The following is a 17,142-nucleotide window of genomic DNA, read 5'->3' as shown; positions in this document are numbered from 1 at the left end:
AAGCTTTGTGCACGAAGGTCTTTCGTTTCCTGTCCTCAAAGTCCTCAAATGTAACTCCCAGAACACTCCAGCAGCCCTTGAAAGACTTTCTCTTCGGTGACGTTTATGAAAGTGTTTGGAGCCATGAGAAAGCGGGAGCAGTCATTTTTCAGTTACAGTCTAAGAACCTTCGAGAGTCTGTTCAGATGCCACACGCTGAGACTTTCTTTTCCAAGATGGACACAAACGAACTCCACAACCTCTTACGCCTTAGTACAATGTTAGGGACAAATGACTTGTTCTTCTTGGTTGTTCAGCTGTTTTTATGAGCAAACCGATGCTTAGAGCAAGAACACAGTCATGATCAAATAAAGCACAAATTGCATCCAAACATTGATGGTAAAATATGTTGAGTGTCCCTACTATGTTGAAATGGGGCAAAACTATTCAAAATGGAGATAAATTGCCCGCAATAACCACCTGCCATGAATGAAGATGAAAAGCAGATGGTGGCATTTGAAGATTTAATGCTGTGTGACAGTAGTTTTGTTTTGACAGCTTGACATGTTCTGTAGTTGTGTTAATATGTCTATTTTTAAGAAATTGTGCTTTGGATTTGGCTAAAAAAAAAATAAGACAGTTTTATTTGGTTTTATGCAATGACGAAAAACTGCAATTGTGATGCCATAAAAACTGATGTACAGTAGCCTATATAATTCCAAAATCACAAATAATTTGGGTGTCATGGAATGTTCTGCTGATTTAAAGAACAGCATTGAGCAGCCAAAAGCCAAAGAGCCATAAAACAGACAGTATTTCATTCATCTAAGGGTAAGAGTTGAGGAACCCTGATCTAAACCATAAAGCATCACTTTCTCTCCGTCTCACTCGCACGCTCTGTCAGATCTAGGTCAGTCGATGTTGAATTCCCTCTGAGACACATGCTGCACCTCACAGGGCATCTGCTGAGAAACTCTCACTGCTCAAGACATAAAAGAGCTCAGATCGCACGTAACATATGGACTGTGAACACAGAAGAGACTTTGATTTGACTTTGCAGTAAATTGTTGCAGTCGTTCTGAGAAGTCACTTTTCGGAGGAATTAATCTTAAAGTGCTTTTTAGACACAGTGACAGTCATATAAAACATTTTAAAGTTGCACAAGAAGGCAATAATAGTTTTGATAATGGTACATTTGCATATGATTCAAATATATTGCATTGCATGCATTGGCTTTTGAACATGGACATTGTTGTACAATCCCATTATAAAAACTCTCAAAGAATAAAAAAATGGAATATAAATATAGTAAATGCATAGTTTTTTTGTCATGCCACTAGAGCAATTCAATTGAAAAATGAGAAAGAAAAAAGATTTGATTGTTGCCTGTCATGCTTTTAATATATAGTTATACCATGGTAAAACTCTAATATTTTATGTTAGGTTTGTAAAGGTTTGTCTTTTTAAATTATTTATTAATTTTATTGCATTTAATTTGTATATTTAATTATTGACTCATTTATTGATTTACATTTAAAAGCATATTTAGTTTTACTCAAACTAGATTATCTTTTATTTTTTAGAATTTTCTGTTTATCTCATTTGATAGATTTCGTTGAATTACTTTTTTTACCAACATTAATACTTAAACTTTACTCTTTCATCTTTTCTTTTATTTATATTGCTAATAGTGTATGTAAAGCCATTAACTATTGTGAAAGTACAACACGGAGGGGCGGAGTCGTATTTCTCTTCCCGTGGTGCTTTGCGCGCGGGTGTCATGGCGGCTCTCTAGTCAGTCTCGTTTCGTGTGTTTATTATTGATCATCAAGCGGTTTAATTCTTTTTTAGGGGCTTTTTTTGTAAAGTACTTCTTCAATACCATTCGACTTAGTCGCGGATGCATTAACGTTAAACCTGTTCAGGGTTTGCAGAAACTATAACTTTACTTACATGCTAAGTTAAGCTAGCAGCTGCGTATGACGTGAGTTCATACATCTATAACAACTCCAAATCTGAGCTCTTTTATATTATGCACGCGTTTATATGTTAATCTAAACTGTTTGTTTATCACGATCAGGTTTTGAAACAAACACAATGACCACACAAGTGAGTTAAATTTAACAACAACTGGGTATTTTTGACATTGTACTCTGCATTATGCATAATATATTCATGTGATATTAAAGATGTTTTATTACTTTCTTTTTAGTACAGTATACTGTTCAAGCAGGAGCATGGTAAGTATGCACACGGTTTAACTGATCTAGGTTAGAGTACTTCATGGTTGTGTGAGTGTCAAAACGTATCAAAGACAGCATGTTTGTCCATACACAGTCAATGAGTCTGTGTTTGTATTCCTGCAGCTCACGAGGATTCGATCTGGACGGCAGCATGGGGCCGCAGTGAGAAGGACGGATCCGAAACCATCATCACCGGGTCTCTGGATGACTTGGTGAAAGTGTGGAAATGGTAGATCATATGAATATCGTTTAGGTTCAAAAAGAAACGTGTCAGTGCAAATGAGGTTTTAATTCCACCTTGTCACCGAGTGTTTCCTTTTCATCGTTTTGTATTCAAATTCACTTTTTATTAAATTTTTAATGGCGTACAGGTCGGATGAAAAGCTGGAGCTGCAGTGGACCCTGGAGGGTCACCAGCTGGGTATCGTCTCAGTGGACATCAGTCACAACGGGGCGATCGCTGCCTCTAGCTCTCTAGACGCTCATATTCGGCTGTGGGATCTGGAGACGGGCAAACAGATCAAGTCCTTGGATGCAGGCCCAGGTAAGTTTACACACTTGCTTTTTCATGTCTAACTCCAAATAAATCCAGAAAACAGGTGAATTTAATGTTGTGTCTGTAAATAAGACTAAGGCTTTGATCCTCTTTGTGTGAGGGTGATACATACATGTCCTGACGTCACATTGTGGCTCTTCAGTCATTCTGAAAGATGGTGATCTTTTTCGGTTCCAGTTGATTCATGGACTGTTGCATTCTCTCCGGACTCCAAATACATTGCCACCGGCAGCCATCTTGGGAAGGTCAATATCTTTGGTGTGGAGAGTGGAAAAAAGGAACACTCACTGGACACCAGAGGAAAATTCATTCTGAGCATTGCTTATGTAAGATCAATTATGACTACAGAATGTATTACAGGATAAATCATAAAGACACATTTCTCTATTCTTATGGCCCTGATCTCTCCCTTTCTCTCTCTCTCCCGCTCTCTCTCTCTCTCTCTCTCTCTCTCTCTCTCTCTCTCTCTCTCTCTATCTCTCTATCTCTCTATCTATCTCTCTCTCTCTCTCTCTCTCTCTCTCTCTCTCTCTCTCTATCTCTCTATCTCTCTATCTCTCTCTCTCTCTCTCTCTCTCTCTCTAGAGTCCAGATGGAAAGTACTTGGCCAGTGGTGCTATTGACGGAATTATTAACATCTTTGATATCGCAACTGGGAAACTCCTGCATACGCTGGAAGGTGAAAATCTTCCTTCACATGATTCATGCTGTCTTCAGTTTTTCTGTTAACATTCAGGATGTGTTCACTAGACGTTCTGTCTGTTATTCTGCTGCTCATAAAGTCTGCTAGTTGGATTAAGGGTTATTGTAAATTTCATAATAGCGGTGGAAAAATTCACAGTTTCGCTGCTCTAGTCGTCCCTCAAGAATCATAAAGATTGGTTCCCGTCACAGATCAACATTTTTCCTCTCTGTCTCTCCATTACTCACTCATTAGAACTTTCATTCGCAGACGTGTATGAAGCGTAGTTCATGGAATTGTACATTTGAATTGTCTTTCTCCAGGACATGCTATGCCCATTAGGTCCCTGACCTTCTCTCCTGACTCTCAGCTGCTGGTTACGGCATCTGATGATGGTTACATCAAGATATACGACGTGTAAGTTTCATTTGATAGTTTTTCATCTGTTCTGATGGACTCATTGTCTATTTAGCCTCCACTTCTTTAACATTCATGCACACTTGTTCACAGGCAGCATGCAAGTCTGGCTGGGACTCTCAGCGGACACGGGTCCTGGGTGCTGAGCGTGGCCTTCTCACCTGATGATAAACACTTTGTGTCCAGGTACATCTCAACGCCGTCTTAATTAGGTGAAGGTTGACAAGCAATTGACTTTTCGAATAGTATGTATTTTTATAAAATGTTCTCGTTTTTGTAGTTCGTCAGATAAGAGCGTAAAGGTTTGGGACACCAGCAGCAGAACTTGCATAAACACATTCTTTGATCATCAGGACCAGGTGAGTCTCCGATCCGTGACACCTGTCTGTCTCATCTGACTTTATTGAACCTGTGACTTGTCAAAACGGAGGATTTTAAGATGAAATTTGACACTTGGGTCGAATGTTAGCATGTTACGTTGTGTTTCTATACAGTTTACGTGTGGTTATTAACCAGATTTTTTGTGTATCTATGCAGGTGTGGGATGTAAAATATAACCTGACGGGCTCTAAGATTGTTTCAACGGGCGACGACAGAGCCATCCATATATATGACTGTCCCATGTGAAGTACGCTCTTGATGTGCTGCAATTAATGTTTTGTCCAACAGGTCTAGTCTGAGACCTCAACACCACAGAATTCAGTGAAGATTTTTTTTATTTCATGGTTTCATTGTCAACTTAAACATCTGTGTATACAAATAAATGTTTTTTTCTTAAACTTTTTGATGACTGTTTTTATTCACTGCTGCCCTCTACAGGCCTTTAGCTGTTACTTTCCTATTGCAGTAACCACATCAGATACATTGTTTGTTAAACAACAATTGACAACATATAAATGTAATACCCTACTGTACATTCTGTGCAAACAGAAATGTGTTTTAAGGATAAAACAACTGACAAAACTTACTACAAAATCTCACTCACGAACTTTACCAGACACTCCTTTCTCTTTCCATTTTACCACCTCAGATGTACTTCTGCATGTTGTCAATTATTCTTTGTATACCGGCAAATAACAAACACATTAATACAAATATTTTTGTTTTGTGTATGTCTTTGTCACCAATCCCGAACAGCTTCTTTCTTGTGCAGTTCATTTAATGCACTCATGATTGTGACACCGATTAACATCAGTAAGCATTTTTAGATAAAAAGCACCACAGCAGATCTGGAATTAATGAAACACTTATATAAAACATTTGTAAAAGCTTTGGCCCCAAACCACTGTTTTCTCAAAATTAAATGCAAGGCCTTCCAAACATAAATTATTATCATCAAATTTCTCGTACGTTGTTCCAAAAGTTTTGTATTTCAGAACAAACGCACAAAGAGCTGAAAATCTAAAACTAGAATGTCTCCATGTCTTTTCCAGGTATAGCAATTACAATTTAAAAATTCTGTTCTCCTCCTTCCAACCACATAGCGACAGCCGTGTTATAAATGTTTAAACCCATCATTTAAAATGCTAAACAAACAACAAATTAAAGTTTCATATGCGCTCATTAGACAATTCTAGTCTAGGCCACACACAAACATTAGTACTCCACCTGTTTACAAGAACAGATTAAACGTAACGAAATATAACAAATCCTCAACAAATGGAGAATGAAATACAGTTTCACATTTGAGCAAATCAGTGTCCATCGATTATTGCCTTATTAAAAAAGGAAAGTCATCGGTTTAAAAGGGAGAGAGAGGCCCATAGAACAGGGCTGAGGTAAAGCGGTCCAACACCCAGGTTACAGTAGGTGAGTTTATCACCAATGTCTGCTGTTCACCAGTTCGGGCCGCAGACTGAGTCTCTTGAGCGTCTCGTATCCGATGACGATCATGACGGAGGTGGGCAAGGAGGAAATGATGCGAGCAGACAGGCCCTTGGTGAGACCCCACGCGCCCTCCTCGGCTAGCAGCTGCTTGAACGTCTCGATCACAGACGAACGGCCTTCGACCTGCAAAGATAGGCGTCATATTAAAATCTCACAACTTTTAAAACGCAATTTATCAAATATTCACATATTAAAACACTAAAGCTAATGATTTTGTACTCTTACATCATAAGCACATGTTCAACTCCTGTTTTTCTGGCACTATAAAGCGTGACTGTCTGAAGTAGTTTATGATGGAGTCTGTTTTTACCTGGACTCTGGCTCTGACAACATCCATGGGATTGGTTAACGTAGAGGCTGTGGCTGCAGCCATTGGCCCGGCCACGGCCTGCAGGATCAGGTGCGGGCAGTCAGAAGGCGCCAGTCTGGAAAGCTGCTCTGAAAACACATGCACATGATTTCACGTCTACAGAGAGCTCAAGTCATGCATCAATTGTCTTAAAAAAGAAAAGTTACCTCCATAAAAATGATAGAAAGGCCACCAAACGGCACTGTTCGGTATGTATGTGAGCAACGACGCCACATACCCACGATAAAAACCCCTCAATCCGTCCGCGTGGAAAATCTGAACCACAATGTCTCTGGTCTGGCCGAATGTCACCTTGTGTTTAGATGTTGCCATCACCATCTTAGGCTTGAGTTTAAAGCGTGTGAGTTGACACCCCTGACCCTGCACCATCAGCTGCTGGGACACCACATCGATGGGCACCGTGATGCTCTGGGCGACCAGCGAGGCAGAGCCGCCAGCCACCAGAGACTTCACCGTGTTATTGGACGAGTATCCCGAAACGTATTTTCTCACCAGTTCGTAGGTAGTGATGTAGGCCTGACCCGAGATCAAGGTGAAGGAGTTGACCATGAAGCCTCGGTAGAGGCCAGGAACCCCCTCTGCCTTCAGAATCTTACAGAATGCGTCGAAGGTGCCGTTATAGAGCGATTTCCCTTTTTGCACCTGCAGTCTGGTGCGGATCAGGGTGAACGGGTAGACCGTCGCCCGCGTGGTCATGGTCATAAAAACACCCAGAGAGTAGAACTTCCTCTTATCGAGATCCTCCCACTCGATGATCTGAAGTTTGCGCTTCTCCTGCATCATGGGCACTGATGACGCATACACCACTCTTACAACCTAAAATCTGGGGGGAAAAATCACAATTGTCTCACAGTTTGATCTGGAGGAGAACTGTTGTTATACTAGTGTTGAAGGTACAGAGTTCAAGGGTCACTGCATGTGACTTGTAGATTATGTCATACGTTTATCTAAACACAGGGTCAAACTTTTAGACTGTGTAACCAAAATAGTATGAATTTGGGGTCATACACATATTATAACACATGGGATTCTGGATAAGCCAGTTTTAGATTTTCATTCCGTTTCCATGACGTTTTGGTAAGACACATCATTTTATTAAAGCGGTTATACTTATTTCAATCTATAAATACATTTGACTCCAATTAAAATAAATAGATCAATCACATATTTAAGCATTGTCCATTCTTTTCTGGAATTGTATCAAAATAAGGCAATGTCACTACAATGCTGAATATGAGAAAAACTGGCCATTAAATAATAGTGTGAAAAATAGGATTATAACACTGTCAAGTAATTTTGTATTAGACAAAATAAGTGTACTTAAAAACAGTCAAGAGTTGGAAAAACATGGCGTATGAAAAACACATTACCCTGGTTCTGCAGCTGTATTCATACAGTGTACATGTAAATAAGAGTGAGAATCTCCATAAGCACTCCTTATTCTGTCCTTCATTACAAAACATAAAATCCAATATAGTTTAGACACATCTCGAAATGTTTGTCTTTAATCCAGCTCGCCTTATCAGAGACATTGTGACCTTTTCATGGCGAAGCTCCAAAAATGTATTATATGACAGGTCTCCTCTTTACCGCGCATGCGCATCACAAGACACAAGAACCCAACTGACAACCCCCAAAATAAAACACAGCTCCCCCTCCCTGTACATTTTCTTCTTGCTCTCCTCCAATCAGAAATACATGACACATCGTTTGACCTCCTTACAGACTAACTCACCCTGTTATGTGTTTTGTTTCTCCATCCAGCGGCGGATCCTGTCGTGAGATAAACATGATACTAAAACTGTAACATCGCTATTTCCTATAATCGATTCTCGCCCTGCTATCGCTGCTAGAAAGTCATGCGTCTGCACTTCCGGCGCATGCTCTGACGTCATTCAGACAGGGTCTATTGGACAGTAGCGTAGGAGGAGTTGATCATATTTTGGAGCGAAGAACTTTCTTTTTATCATGACAAAATTTTAGAATAGATGCTACGTTTTTTATGGAATTCATTAATTATTTTTATATATTGATAAATGTCGATAATCTCAAAAAAGTATTTTTCTTGGTGTTTTTGTTTGTTTGTTTTGTTCTGTAATTAATGTCTCCATGTGAAAAGTTAATTATTCTTGTCCTGTTTATTTCCTGTCTGTTCGCAATTTCTGTTTCGTTTGTTACTGTTATATAATACCATACACAATATTATACATACAATACATACGCCACAATATAGACAATAAATCAAATTACTGTACATTCAATAAAATATAAAAAGGGACAGAAAGGGAAATGTTCTATTCAATGTCTACAATGAACATCATGTACAAGGCTGAACGCAGCAACCACTTGACATTCATTAATATGCAATAAGATTAGGTAAACGGATGCTGTTTTCTGACTGGACGCTGTTGGGCTGAAGCTGTGCCCTGATTGGCCTGTGCTCCAGGGAGTTTCTGGTTGCTGATTGGCTGGCGGTTGTGGCTCGAGCAAGTGGAGTCGTGTTCTTTTAAGGACTCATCATGGCGCTCGATTCTCCTCAGCACGGTAAGGACTCTTTAAACACAAAAAACACGAACATTCACCTTATTCCACTACAGATAGGGATATAAGTAACCGGTCACATGTTCACGTATGTACATGTATCCAGACGGTCATGTGAAAGTCACTTTTTTGTATATGAAGGAGACGGTTTTGTCGTTAGCGGTGCGGCTAATGCTTCGCGAGAGCGACTGACATTTGGCTTGACTTAACACATGAGATCTCGTGAGCGACAACTAGTTAGTGATCACCTATACAGCGTTATTTTAAGTACGAATCCAGACTAACGTTAGTGTACACGCAGGCAGCTCACTCGGTTTAGATTTAACGTTACATCTTATTATCTATAATATTCAGTTACTGTATATTGTATACACTTGCAAAAGCTAACTTACCGTTGTTCTTGTGACTGTACCATGCTTTTACAATGCTTTGTTTAACATGGTATACATTTTTTGCGATATATACCATGGTAATCGTTTAAGGGCCATGTAAATACCATGGTAAACATACAGTACATTGGACACAGTCACTGGTGCCGCCAAATCGCCTGCAAAGCACAGCCCAGTGTTATATACTGCATTGGCAAAACAATACTCTCATATGTTGTGTGACATATGACATGTATACAACATTACATGTTAACAGAGAAATAGTGAAAAGAATGTATTAACTTGGTTGGTTCTTTATTGTGTACAAGATTCATAGATGTGGTAAAATGTTAAGATTGAAATTGCTTCTCGTCGGTCTACAAATGCAGAAGGCTTTGTATAATTGGTGGAGTGTGAAATTTAATCGACCTCAGGCTACCATGATATACATAAACATTTGTCTTATTCTTCATGTCAACTGGACTGATCTCTATGTAACACCCTATCTGACAGTGAGAGTATTGTTTACAGTGTCTTTTAATCTCTGTTTTAAAGAATCACTTGACTCACACTTGTTCAACCTGATTTGACAGTGCATGCGTGTTCACGGGCAGCGTATATTGGTTTGGTTTCTTCCGTCGCTTTCTCTGTATTTAATCTAAACTAATCTAACCCCTGCAGCAGTCAGACACGCAGCAGTCTGCAGCCAAGTGATAAGCGTGTGCTTGCTCTTCCAGCACACCAGGGAAATACTACTATGCACAAACAGTTGTGTTTTTTATGTCATGCCCAGTTTCCTGGCCCTCTGATTGGTTGAAATGAGTCAAAAACAGAAACCCAGGAAGCTCTGTCAATGTACTTGGCCATATGCTTTTCTTCGTTTGCTTGATATAGAGATTTTTGAAGAATCAAAATGCAGCTGTTTTTATACAACAATGGTTCCTGGGGTTCAGAAGCTGTCAGGCTCCCAAGGAAACCAAGTCGATGATATTCCATAGTTGTGCACTGTATTCCAAGACTTCAAAAAATAGCACACAGAAATTTTCTCCTAAACCATTCGCTTACATCTAGTTCGCATTAGCATACAGGCTTGGAATATGAAATGCTTTTATGTTTTATTGCTTGCCCTCCTTGGAGCCAAAAGGCAGTGGATAATGTAAACTGTTGTATGGCAAGAGCTGTTTAGCGATTGTTCAGATAGTTTGACTTCCAAACTTGTTAGTAATAAGCCAAAACTACATTTTGATTATACGGTTGGACTATTACTTAAAACCGCAATGTCATGTGAAGTTGAACCCATTAAAGGGTTATTGGGTTCAACGCTGTTGTGATGTTTCTATATCTTCTTTAAGTTGATATGAATTGGACTTGTTTACACTGCGACTCTTTGCCAACATGAGTTCCACAGCTGCAGACTTTTATTTTTTAAGTAAGAGAGCGATCTATCTGCATCTGTGTTCTGCTGGGAAGAGGAATGAGGCCAATAAGCTTTGAACACTTTTTAGTGAGCATATCTGTCTGTCCGCTGTAATTGTGGCCATTTTGGATGCTGTTCAGTCATTGCCGGTGCACAACCACCACAGCCCACCTGAGTACAGATCAGATAGCAGAAAGGTGTTATTGAGACACTTAGACACACACAATCTCTATTTCCTGTATATTCTCATGTCTAATTCATACAGCATTTTTGAATATGACACTTTTGTTTTGTACAGAACATCCATTCGGGCACTTGATCGACACACTTCAAAGCGAAAAATATGAAGAGCGAAGATATTTCAACCCACAGAAGCTCAATGATGTCAGATATGGTGAGTTTGGACACTGTTAATTGTTGACAACGTAGCCACAGCCTACAGGAAATCTTTGCTAAAATAGCGTAAGCATATAGCGGCCGAATATGTTTATTTGCATGTTTATAGCTTTGGTGCTGTTGTAGAGGGCATGAATTAAACTTCAAAATCAACTAGTGCATATACACATAGATGAGCCTCATATGAAAATCAAACAGGCGAAGAATTGTCAAAAAATGTACTCTATAAAACACTCTCATTCTGCAGAAAAACTCCCGTTCTGTATTCGAGTTCTGCTGGAGGCCGCGATCCGGAAGTGCGACGGGTTCTATGTGAAAACAGAGGATGTCTCCAGTATTCTAGACTGGCAGAAGCAGCTGAACCAAGCAGAGGTTCCGTTCTCGCCTGCCAGGGTTCTGCTGCAAGATTTCACGTAAGTCACATGGTCTATTTGTGTCTTCAGTTACTTACCTGTTTATACTGTTGAGAGTGTACTTATATCTGTGTGTGCTTTTAGGGGAATTCCTGCTATGGTGGATCTGGCTGCCATGAGGGATGCTTTAGCTAAACAAGGGGTCGATCCGAGCCTGGTAAACCCCAAATGCCACACGGACCTCATCGTTGATCACTCACTGCAGATTGACTACAGCAAATGGTGAGAGTGAGGAGAGAAAGGGAAAAACAAAACAGTGTTTATGTCTTTAAACCTAATGATTACAGCATTAACGTAAACATCTGTAAAAGCCTTTAATGAGTGTTTATGTCGTATAACATATACAGTTATTATGGCAACAATGTATTGTGCTTAGCTTAGCGTAAGTCCTCACTATCCATGACTGTCACCTCGGCTTAAACAGCAGGACGCAACAAGTTTTCACCGTCAGTCTTCTCTTCAACGAAAGTGAAATGAAGTCACATGACGCTACGCAGTGTGACAAACTAACAAGTGTCCTGCTTGTTTCTCAGTGCCATCCAGAGCCCTCCCACCCCCATGGATGATAGTCATGCTGGCAAACCTCCAGCAGGTCGGCCATCTTCCCGTGGGAGTCAATGTGGGGGTCATGGACCGGCTCAAGGGCGCGGCTGCAGTAAAGCATCCTGCTCTGACGCCCCCACTGGCCCAACCCCAGCAGTACAGATAGAGAACACCCCCCTACTGTGCCCCTTCCACCTGCAGCCTGTATCAGAGTACGGCCACACCTTACACAAACACACACAGTAATACATCCTTTAATTGTTTACTGTCTTCTAACGCATCTGTATTACACCCACAGGCCTGAGACGGTGCTTAGGAATCAAGAGATGGAGCTCAGCAGAAACAAGGAGAGACTGCAGTTTTTTAAGGTGAGATTTTTGCTAAGGAGAATTTAATAAGATGGTTAAGTATCAGTATAAATTTCACATCTCTGTTCTTTTGTTTACTCCAGTGGTGTTCAAAAGCCTTCAAAAACATCAACGTGGTTCCGCCAGACATCGGTGCCGTGCATCAGGTAAACCTGGAGTACCTGTGTCAGGTGGTACAGGAGGGGGATGGGTTTATTTATCCAGACAGTGTGGTGGGAACAGACTCCCACACCACCATGATCAATGGCCTCGGCATCCTGGGATGGGGTGAGCAGTCACCTACAGCTATGTTTGCCTATTTTATTTTGGTATTGCTGAATATCTATAACTCTAAATATTTGTCTTTATTTCTTTTTTAGGAGTTGGAAGTATTGAATCAGAAGCAGTCATGTTAGGTCAACCAGTGTCTTTGACCTTGCCCGAAGTAGTTGGCTGTAAACTTGTGGGGTCCATTAATCCCCTCGCCACGTCCATCGACATTGTCCTGGGCATCACTAAGGTACATTGAGTTTCCCTTTTTTAATACTAAGCGGTCATTAGTTTACCGTATTACAACATTACATGAGGTTGGGGATGTTTTCAATCTACAGACGTATTGGTTATAGATATTTATCGGTCTGTCTGAACTTTGTGTCTCAGCACCTGCGTCAAGCTGGAATTGGTGGGAAGTTTGTGGAGTTCTTTGGGCCCGGTGTGTCACAGCTCTCGGCTCCTGATCGCACAACTATTGCTAACATGTGCCCGGAGTACAACGCCACTGTGAGCTTCTTTCCTGTGGATGACATCACCCTGCAGCACTTTAAAAATACCAGTACGGACCAACTAGTTTATACTACATTTTAAAGCTTAAAGTATTAGTTAAGGTACCCTCACATGTACTAATTTTGTTTTGTTTTTATGACAGTCTGCAGTGAAGAGAAGCTTGCGGTTTTAGGAGACTACCTAAAAGCTGTGAAACTCTTCATGAGCTACGATGACCAATCAGAAGAGCCGGAGTTTTCAGAGGTGTGCATCTGGCTTAGATGTTCAATTATAATATTCTGTGACATGAATGAAATTAAATGTTTTTTATAATTGCGAGCATAATGAGCCATAAGTAGTCTCAGCGAGGACAGCTTTGTGTTGTGACTGGTTGGAACCCATCTACATAACACAAAAAACTTTTTATAAAAGTCAGGAAATGTTCAAGTTACTTCCGGTTGTAGGGTGAGTCATGTGAAACTGTTTGTTTTGCAGGTCATCGAGATGAACCTGAGTTCCATTGTGCCTCATGTCAGTGGACCCAAACGGCCGCAGGACAGAGTTGCCGTGACCTGCATGAAGGAAGATTTTATCAACTGCTTAAATGAGAAGGTAAGTGCATACGTGCTCACATTTATCCTCCTTCACACGTTTCCATCCACACATCTGGGTCAGCTAGGATTATGTTGTCTCTACAGGTGGGTTTTAAGGGCTTCCACATTGCCAAAGAGAAACAGGAAATGAAGGTCCCGTTCCTGCACGAGGGGGCGGAGTACAGCCTCGCGCACGGCTCTGTGGTCATCGCTGCCGCTATCAGCTGCACCAATAACTGCAACCCGTCTGTCATGCTGGCCGCAGGTGAGACATCAACACGCACCTAGATGTGATCTGTGCTGTAGGCACACCATTTAGAGTAATAGAAAAAAATGTGTGTGTATTTGTGACACAGGTCTGCTGGCCAAAAAAGCTGTTGAGGCTGGTCTGTCAGTAAAGCCGTATATAAGAACGAGTCTGGTTCCTGGAAGCGGAACTGTCACGCATTACCTAAATGCCAGCGGAGTCTTGCCCTCCCTTAAGAAGCTTGGGTACACATTTAAATCTACATACACACAAATATTTCAGTTTAATAAGCATATTGACTTGCATCAAATGTGTCTTTATAATTATATGTTCAATGTGAGCTATTAATTATCAACAATCATGTGAACGTGTAACAGGTTTGAGGTGGTTGGTTATGGATGTTCCACCTGTGTGGGGAACACTGCACCTTTACCTGAAAGTGTGGTCGATGCCATTAAAGAGGTAAGGCCTAGCTCCTCTCTCTTTCTCTCTCTGATTTTCTGCATATTATTAATGTGAGCGGTCTGCTTGTTCGCAGGGTGATTTGGTGGCGTGTGGCTTGCTATCTGGAAACCGGCATTTAGAAGGACGCCTGTGCAACTGCGTACGGGCGAATTATTTGGCCTCACCCCCACTGGTGGTCGCGTATGCAATCGCAGGTACAGTCAGCATTAACCTGGAGACAGAACCACTTGGTGTGAACTCAGAGGGGAAGGAGGTGTTTCTAAGGGATATCTGGCCGTCTAAAGAGGAAATACGGGATACAGAGGAGAACGTCGTCATTGCCTCCATGTTTAAAGAGCTGAGAAGCCGGATTGAGGTGAGAGGAAACTGTTGTCATTCTTTCATAAAATGTGATTTTGTACGATTTTCTTTGGATGATAAAACAGACTCATTTGTATGTGCAGAAAGGAAATGCGTTCTGGAACAATTTAGACTCAGCCGAATCTCCCCTTTTCCCCTGGGATCCCAAGTCCACTTACATCAGCTGTCCGTCCTTCTTCAGCAAACTTGTGAGTGTCTGTTTGATCCAGATCTGTATGAAGATCAAAGCTTGTGTAGTAACATCCCTCTTCTCCCTCTCAGTCTAAAGAGAAGTACGCTCCTCTGTCCATCGACAATGCTTATGCTTTGCTCTTTCTGGGTGATAACGTCACGACCGATCACATTTCTCCAGCCGGTAGCATTGCTAGAGTCAGTGCCGCCGCTAAATACCTCCAGTGTAAACGGTGAGTTTTTGTTTTTATAGTTTTTCTTTATCTAAGTACTTTTTTGTTTTAACACAAAAAATGGCTGCCAGTGAAGTGACTTTTCTGTGTGTAGGTTGTCTTAAATAACATTTTAAATAAATAACAGGTGTGGTTCAATTATAACAATTTGAGTAAATATATGTAATGAGATATCCTGTATCTGGTAAAATCAATACAAAGTGCTGTAAAAAAAAATGTATAGTCTGTTCTTACATTTACATTTTTGCATTAGTTTGACCCCTCGTGAGTTTAATTCTTATGGCGCACGGAGAGGAAACGATGCGGTTATGACTCGGGGAACCTTTGCCAGCATAAAGCTTCAGAACCGACTCATCGGGAAGACCGGACCCAAAACACTGCACATTCCTACAGGACAGACAGTGAGTGTGGACACTGTGTGAACGTGGTCTTCTGTATGTCGTGGCATTGGGTTCATGTTTTATATGTTCCTCTGTCACAGCTGGATGTGTTTGAAGCTGCCGAGCGCTATCAGAGAGACGGGGTTCCTCTCATTATCCTGGCGGGAAAAGAGTACGGCTCTGGCAGCTCTCGAGACTGGGTTGCTAAAGGACCCTATTTACTGGTACTGTACCCATAATCCTCTGCTTTCGTTTTTCTACTCACGCAGGTGTTGAGGTTCTCAGTCTTTGTGTGTGTTTAGGGTGTGCGTGCTGTGGTAGCGGAGAGTTTTAAGAGGATGCATAAGAATCATCTGGTGGGCATGGGCATTGCTCCGCTACAGTTCTTGCCCGGGGAGAACGCTGACACTTTGGAGCTGTCTGGAAAAGAGCGATTCACCATCAGCATCCCACAAGAGCTCACGCCTAGACAACACCTCACTGTACAGGTAGAGCAACTCCTGCCTCAGGTCAACACATATTGCTAATATGACTGAGCTCTTGTTTTTTTTCTGTTAATGCCATGCGATTACCAGATTCTGACTGAATCAATTAAATTAAAATGCTTGTAATTGTAATTTATTTCTAGTAGTTACCATGATTAATCTCTGAATTAAGATTTAAATAGCCACTTAATACATTTCTCTTTTAAAATGTAATTCGGCCTTATTTGTTCGGCTCTTTTTTCTTCATGCAACAGCTGATGATGTTCTTTTATTTCTAGACAAGCACGGGCAAGAGTTTCAGCGTAATTCCTCTGTTTGAGAACGAGATGGACCTGGTGTTTTTCCGACACGGCGGCATTCTGAAGTACATGGCTCAATCCCTGCTGCCATAATGTGACTAAGAGACACAGCATGGACCTCTGAATAGCACAGCCCCACCTAGAGTCCTTCCGGATGAAGAAGCTGTGCCACTGGTTCGGCGAATCCCCCATTCCAGAAGGACCGGCTACTTTTGCACTTAAAAACAAATGTCCAGCGTTTTCTTCAAATCGCTTTCTTCTAATCCAGTGTTGCAAGGTTTCTATTTGCAGTCTGGTTGTGGAGTTTGATGTGGGCATTTCATGTTGCAGTGCCTGCAGCTTGTCAAGAAATATTTTTTCTTGAGTGTGAAAGTATCAGGTGCCAGACGCACGATGACCTCGCAGTCAGAGATCTTAGAAGAGGCTTTGTCGCTCTGTCACGGTGCTGATTTCGACACGAGCACATTGATACGGAGTGCTCACGCATACAGCAATGTCCAGCATACTGTTATTTCTGAGTTTTCTAACTCTGTCTAGTTTAGTCGCAGCGGAAAAGCACTTGTTTGATCCGATCCAGTGAAATGTCATTTTATTTATTCTGATTACCCCTTGTTTGAGTTACAATAATGATGAAAAGAACGAAGTTCAGAGATTATCTTTTAGCAGCAGCTCACAACACCGTATGTGGCTAAACTTATTCAACCATAATGATCGTCCGTTATATGTTAATCAGAATTTCATCAACAACATTTTGAGTTCCTAAACACATTAGAGGCCTAATTGAAAGCTGGTTTGTTTTGGTACTTTTTCTTTTTGGTACTTTAACTGTGCTGTTTGCCTTTAAGGCCAAATCAAAACTTTTGGTGTCTGGCTGTATTTATGTTCTCTATGTAAAGTCCATATGCAACTGAGAATTAAAACATTGTTAGATTAAGCTGTAAATAATTTTTAATAAACATTGACTTGAGCATGAGGGGTTTGGCTTTAA

General features: G+C 41.0%; 3 protein-coding genes across 5 annotated transcripts; 2 read left to right on the top strand and 1 right to left on the bottom strand.

The window, feature by feature from the left end:
• The first annotated feature begins 1,628 nt into the window (after positions 1-1,628).
• skic8 (SKI8 subunit of superkiller complex) lies at positions 1,629-4,659 on the top strand. 2 transcript variants are annotated; one of them, XM_056739662.1, is made up of 11 exons: positions 1,633-1,963; positions 2,060-2,088; positions 2,192-2,219; positions 2,346-2,451; positions 2,594-2,766; positions 2,956-3,104; positions 3,364-3,457; positions 3,784-3,877; positions 3,971-4,063; positions 4,158-4,236; positions 4,415-4,659. In XM_056739662.1, exons 2-11 carry the CDS (start codon positions 2,077-2,079, stop codon positions 4,502-4,504), a joined length of 918 nt encoding a protein of 305 aa, XP_056595640.1. In that variant the 5' UTR covers positions 1,633-1,963; positions 2,060-2,076; the 3' UTR covers positions 4,505-4,659. The 2 variants fall into 2 exon arrangements, with proteins under 2 accessions (XP_056595641.1, XP_056595640.1); XM_056739663.1 differs by having other exon boundaries at positions 1,629-2,088.
• slc25a44a (solute carrier family 25 member 44a) lies at positions 4,576-8,010 on the bottom strand. 2 transcript variants are annotated; one of them, XM_056739661.1, is made up of 4 exons: positions 7,870-8,010; positions 6,281-6,957; positions 6,075-6,202; positions 4,576-5,887 (listed from the first exon to the last, which is right to left on the bottom strand). In XM_056739661.1, the coding sequence occupies exons 2-4, from the start codon at positions 6,915-6,917 to the stop codon at positions 5,696-5,698; spliced, it is 957 nt and encodes a 318-aa protein (XP_056595639.1). In that variant the 5' UTR covers positions 6,918-6,957; positions 7,870-8,010; the 3' UTR covers positions 4,576-5,695. The 2 variants fall into 2 exon arrangements, with proteins under 2 accessions (XP_056595639.1, XP_056595638.1); XM_056739660.1 differs by lacking the exon at positions 7,870-8,010 and adding an exon at positions 7,505-7,851.
• Positions 8,011-8,563: 553 nt separating this feature from the next.
• ireb2 (iron-responsive element binding protein 2) lies at positions 8,564-17,127 on the top strand. Its single transcript, XM_056740350.1, has 21 exons — positions 8,564-8,678; positions 10,759-10,854; positions 11,104-11,269; positions 11,354-11,491; positions 11,803-12,024; positions 12,111-12,180; positions 12,264-12,447; positions 12,540-12,679; positions 12,820-12,991; positions 13,085-13,185; positions 13,417-13,533; positions 13,620-13,779; positions 13,871-14,006; positions 14,139-14,223; positions 14,300-14,581; positions 14,670-14,774; positions 14,848-14,990; positions 15,244-15,391; positions 15,472-15,594; positions 15,673-15,858; positions 16,134-17,127. The coding sequence occupies exons 1-21, from the start codon at positions 8,654-8,656 to the stop codon at positions 16,245-16,247; spliced, it is 2,913 nt and encodes a 970-aa protein (XP_056596328.1). The 5' UTR covers positions 8,564-8,653; the 3' UTR covers positions 16,248-17,127.
• Positions 17,128-17,142: the final 15 nt, after the last annotated feature.

Source organism: Triplophysa dalaica, chromosome 24 (assembly GCF_015846415.1).
Source record: "Triplophysa dalaica isolate WHDGS20190420 chromosome 24, ASM1584641v1, whole genome shotgun sequence".
Classification (NCBI taxonomy): Eukaryota; Metazoa; Chordata; class Actinopteri; order Cypriniformes; family Nemacheilidae; genus Triplophysa; species Triplophysa dalaica.
The sequence above is the reverse complement of the archived record's forward strand: the minus strand, read 5'-3'. Positions and strand labels throughout refer to the sequence as shown.